Raw genomic sequence first — 4,827 nt, forward strand, 5'->3', positions numbered from 1 at the left:
CCACAGCTGCGATATCCCCCAATAGAACATCCCAGTACTTTTTATGTATTTGAAAGTGAGCCCGTCAGGACCCACATATTTATCATTCCCACATGCCCACACTGGATTTTTAATTTCTTAGAGTGTAATAGGAGCTTCTAAGGCCACTTTGTCATGTCATGTGATTTTTTGAAACAAGTTAATGTTAAAGGTAGGTCTACTTGGCCACGGTTCTTGAAGCTTATATTGGAAAAATCTAAAAGCTTTTGAGTTGATTATAGTGGGGTAAGTGCAATTTCCATTAATTAGTTGACCATTTATGTAACACCTTGTTTCTAGATCGGATCAACTTAGGGCTTCATGGAGTTAAAGGCATGGTTTTGGGGTAAAACCAAGGCTCGCGACGTGACCATAGAAGAGTCACGACATGAGGAGTGATTAAATGAAGATTTTGATTTAAACTGAGCTTACGACATGAGCAATAAGAGCTCACAACATAAGATACGTTGCAACCCAAGCTCATGATCTTTTAGGGTTTCCTTCGTATTTAAACCCCATAAACTTCATTTTAGGGTTCCAAAATAGCCTCCTTCGTCCCTAAGCTCAGTAAAACCCTAACCCTAGCCTCTTATTGTGATTCTTGAGCTTTTGGTGGAGTTTTGGTGGTTTGAAGAAGAAGAGATCACCATTGAAGCATAGTTTTAGCTTGGGAGTTCCATTTGCAACCTTTAGCTACACTTCTGGACCATTGTGAGTAACCAAGATTCAAACTTTATGTTTCCTTGTTGCTAGATCTAAGGTTTTATGGATGTTTAGCCATGGTTTAAGAGTTATAGTGTTGGGACTCCATAAAGTTGACAACTGAATGGATACCAGATCCAAAGACCCTTCTTGTTCCAAGCCCCTTTACTCTTCAAGTTTCTTCAAGGAATGCACCAAAACATATACTCTTAGCCTTACACACTCTCAAAATGGAAGATAAGTCGATTAGGGTTTGTATCAGTGTGATAAGGTGATGAAGGAGGCAGGTTAAAGGACTTAAGGTCCTTTAAATAGGGTGTCAACCTTGAAAATTAGGGTTTTCACACTCAGCTTCAACTCGTCGAGTTGTCCTGTCAAAATGAATATAAAACACTTGAAATTTATACCTGGGAGTCGAGATGTTACATCGGTGCTCTAGAGCAGTTGGGTTGAAACGGCGGACCAACTAAAAAACAAACTTAATATACGTATATGATTACAGCATGTATTTTTTTTAGAATATCAATAAAAATGAAAGAAGATTATGGAGCATCAATGTCATATAAAGTAAGTAATTAATAAGTTTGGCATTTAACCATTTTAGGATATTTACTAAAATAACCACTTTATTTAATCATATTTAACATTTTAACAACTTTTTTGGAAAAAACGATAATGACTACAAGTTTTTAAAGTGGAAAATTACATTTTTCTAAAATGCATACATCGAAACTTATGAGTTGTGAAGTAATCTATGAGTTTCGGGAAAAAAAATATCTTTACTGACCTTAATCTAAAAAAAATCATTTTTTGTGTTATTTTGGAATTTTAAAAATAACTTCCCAACTTATATAAACAATTTCGTGATTACTAATAAAAATTTAAGGTCTAATGAAAATACAGAAGTTTTTTTTTTGGTGGAAAACAAGTTCGAATCTCTTGAAAAAAACATTTAAGGTTTAGTTAATTTATAAACACCTATTGGTAACAAACATTTTAAAATATGTTCCAACAAACGCAAAATCGATCAAGCGTCTAAATCCTGTTCTTTTATAGTAACTAACTTGCTATGTATTACTTTTATTATTTTGAGTTTCAATCCATATATTACACAAGTTTTAATCTGGTATTGGAATCTATAAAACATATTTAATCTGGAGAGGATTAACAAGTAGCCGATACAAAAGTGTGGATCCTTTTCTTATTCAGTTATTAGGATTCAAAAAACTTATTCCAGATCACACAAACAAAATCACAGCCCAAGAGAGAAAGGGAAGCCGGTGGCTCTTAACCAACTACCACCATCGATAAAGTTTCCGGCAGTAAAACCTCCAGCTTCCGTAGCATCCCTAATCACCCTGTACCCTCTCCATGTCACTCTATTCGCCGTAGCAGCTCCAGCCCCTGTGTTTTGGTACTCTCCGTAATACAACGTATTAAGTGCAAAATCCCCGTTCCAAGGAAACCATCCTGCCGGATTTATCACGTTGCTTATCGTTGATTGCATCACCACTGTCCTCGAGTATTCCCTCCAAGGCCTCCCTAGGTATGTCGGAAAGCTTCCTTGCACCGGTAGAAGGTCTGATGTAGCTCCTATCCTTGATTTTTGTATCACAATTCCTGTATTCTGGTTAGGGTCGCTTCGGCCTTGAGCTGTAACCATGTTCCTTTGGTTTGGGTTAGGACGACGAGCGTGTATATCACAATTTTGAAAAACGGCTGCAGCATTGCCAAATATGAAGTCGACTGTGCCTGCTATGAAGCAGTTGATATAGAATTGACGATTGGAATGGACGTAAAGGGTGTCTTGGTATGCTATCATGTCACATAGGTAGAATGCAGAGAGATCGGATCCGACTCGTAGCGCCACCGCTTGGTTCCCTGACGGACCAGCGGTGTTTTGAAACGTTATGTCCCGCGCTAGAAATCCAGCACCCACAGCCGCTGCATAAATCAGTTGGAAAATAATGAATAAAGTCAAGTTTTATAGATTGATAATGCGGACTATATGTATCGACAACCCTAATAAAGATTAGGATATAGATATATATATACCGACAGTTGCAGAATTGAATGTGGTGCTGCCGCCGGCAACACTTCTGCTTCCGGTGATTATTGTGGAAGTTCTTCCGGAACCCAGAAACATCAAGTTCCTTTTATTACTAGGAATGTTGACATTTTCCCTGTACACCCCTGCTGCTATCCTAATCACATACCTGGTTGCGCTTGAAGCCGGAGCAGCAGCCACGGCAGCAGAAATCGTTGTAAAGTTACCACTTCCATTCGCGGCTACAGTCACGTTAGGCGTCACTGTCCCTAACTGCAACAGCTTTCTGTCACCAATGGACAACCACTCCGGCCACTCGTCATCCTCCTCCTCCTTTAACTTCCGCCCACTTATCTCGACTTGGTTGGCCATATCTGTGTCGGTCATGTTCTTGATCATTGCTAATGATATACTACACAACTTCTCGGCGTGGATCTCTCCAGCGATAAGCGATTCACGAAGCTTCCTATCATGTTTGTCGTGTGAGAATCCGTCGATGCATGTTTCCTGGTTGGTCAATGTGGTGCTCATAAGTGTCATCAAGCCATCAACATGTCGGCGACTCCCTTTCTTCATCGGATAAGCACTCAGGATAGCGATGACCTGGTTGAGTTCTTGAAGTGTCTCGGCGACCATCTCCAGACAGTCATGGAGAGCGATTTTCTGACGTTTCGTGAGATCAGTCTTAACTGTAAGCTTCTTTATGGTGAAGTAGTTTCTTTGGACTATCTCTTTGGTTTTATTGACAGCGAGTTCGATGACGTCTTTTGGAGTTGTGATTTTTTCGGTGATTTCAGGGATACCGGAAAGTGTGGAGTAGCATAGATCCGGGTGTAGGGTGGCACTACAGGATGATTTGACGATGACGTGAGCTGTGGAGGACTCGATGTTGATGTTAGGGGATTGAGAGTTAACTCCGACTACAATGCCATTAACAGCAGAGAAAAGTAGGATTGAAGCAAAAACCCTGAAAAAGAACTTTTTGTTGTTGCCAAAATCCGGCATTCCGGCGAAGAGGTGACTGTTCATTAGATGAAGTGATGAAGAAGAGTGAGAGGATGTAGGGCGTTGAGTGTCATATATATCGTGTGTCCATTAATGGATATTTATTTCAGTTATATCATAAGACCCTACTATAATTGAAAGTGTAGCAGATATTTGCCCCCCCCCCCCCCCCTACCCCCCTATTTTCATCTAAAAACTGAAATATTTGAACACGTACCTATTATTTATGGTGTCTGATGCGTCCATTAATATGTGTGTTTTCATTTAAAGTTGACAGATACAAGTTTTGAAAAACACTATTTAACGATAATAAGTTAACATTTTTTTGAGTTATGAAAAATATTTGCAATATACAGAAATGAAAAAAAAGAATATATGAATCAGCTAAGAACAGGAAACAAAAAAGAACATATCACTAAACCTAGGTTTTAAATAGCGTAATGCGCCTCAAAGCGCTTTGGGCTTTGGGAGTAAAAGCGCTAAGCGAAAGCACCCGCTTAGAGCACACGAAGCGCTAGTTATTAAAAAAACTAAAATATAGAAATTATATATAAATACTTAAAAAAACATATCCTACATATTGCATAAGGCATCAATTTCACAAGTCAAAAATCGATTTCAAAAGTTAAAAGTAGCATCAGGCATGGTGATAAAAAAAAGGCTCCACAATCACTTCCAATATCCTCTTCCACCTCTTCAGAGGAGAGAGGAGGGCAGAAGGCCGAAGATGAATATGGAGAAGAAGAAACGTTTTCCAGCCTACTCATGTTGTCTTTGTGTTGCGACGTATAAATTCTCATTTTAATAACCCTACATCCTACGTATCTAATTAAAAAATACAATAAACCTGGCCTAGCTAATTAAATAAGCCCAGTATACCAAAAGCGCTATTAAGCGCCGCTTTACCAAATCGGAAAAAACGGCAAAAGCGCCGACTTAAGCGGTGAGTAAAGGAATCTGAGCACATTACTAATTCAAAAGCGATTTTTATTTTCATATGAGCGCCTAGCGCTTTAAGCGGTCCAAATCGCCGCTTTTTAAAACCAAGCAGTAAA

The 4,827-nt window shown here is 39.0% G+C and overlaps 1 protein-coding gene across 1 annotated transcript; it reads right to left on the reverse strand.

Annotated features, from left to right (window-relative positions):
* Nucleotides 1-1,899: 1,899 nt before the first annotated feature.
* On the reverse strand, nt 1,900-3,838 carry LOC145054542 (pectinesterase-like). The gene is made up of 2 exons (XM_079002768.1): nt 2,776-3,838; nt 1,900-2,664 (listed from the first exon to the last, which is right to left on the reverse strand). Exons 1-2 carry the CDS (start codon nt 3,794-3,796, stop codon nt 1,973-1,975), a joined length of 1,713 nt encoding a protein of 570 aa, XP_078858894.1. The 5' UTR covers nt 3,797-3,838; the 3' UTR covers nt 1,900-1,972.
* Between the last annotated feature and the right edge of the window lie 989 nt (nt 3,839-4,827).

The sequence above is a fragment of the Lactuca serriola genome, chromosome 5 (assembly GCF_051521515.1).
Source record: "Lactuca serriola cultivar US96UC23 chromosome 5, Lser_US96UC23_V15, whole genome shotgun sequence".
Taxonomy (NCBI): domain Eukaryota; kingdom Viridiplantae; phylum Streptophyta; class Magnoliopsida; order Asterales; family Asteraceae; genus Lactuca; species Lactuca serriola.

What these genes read in the sequence shown, in the direction of transcription:
- LOC145054542 (XM_079002768.1), bottom strand. Translation starts at nt 3,796, where the DNA reads ATGAACAGTCACCTCTTCGCCGGAATGCCGGATTTTGGCAACAACAAA. An exon ending in ATTCAATTCTGCAACTGTCG is followed by an intron (nt 2,665 to 2,775) that starts GTATATATATAT and finishes TGATTTATGCAG; the next exon opens with CGGCTGTGGGTGCTGGATTT.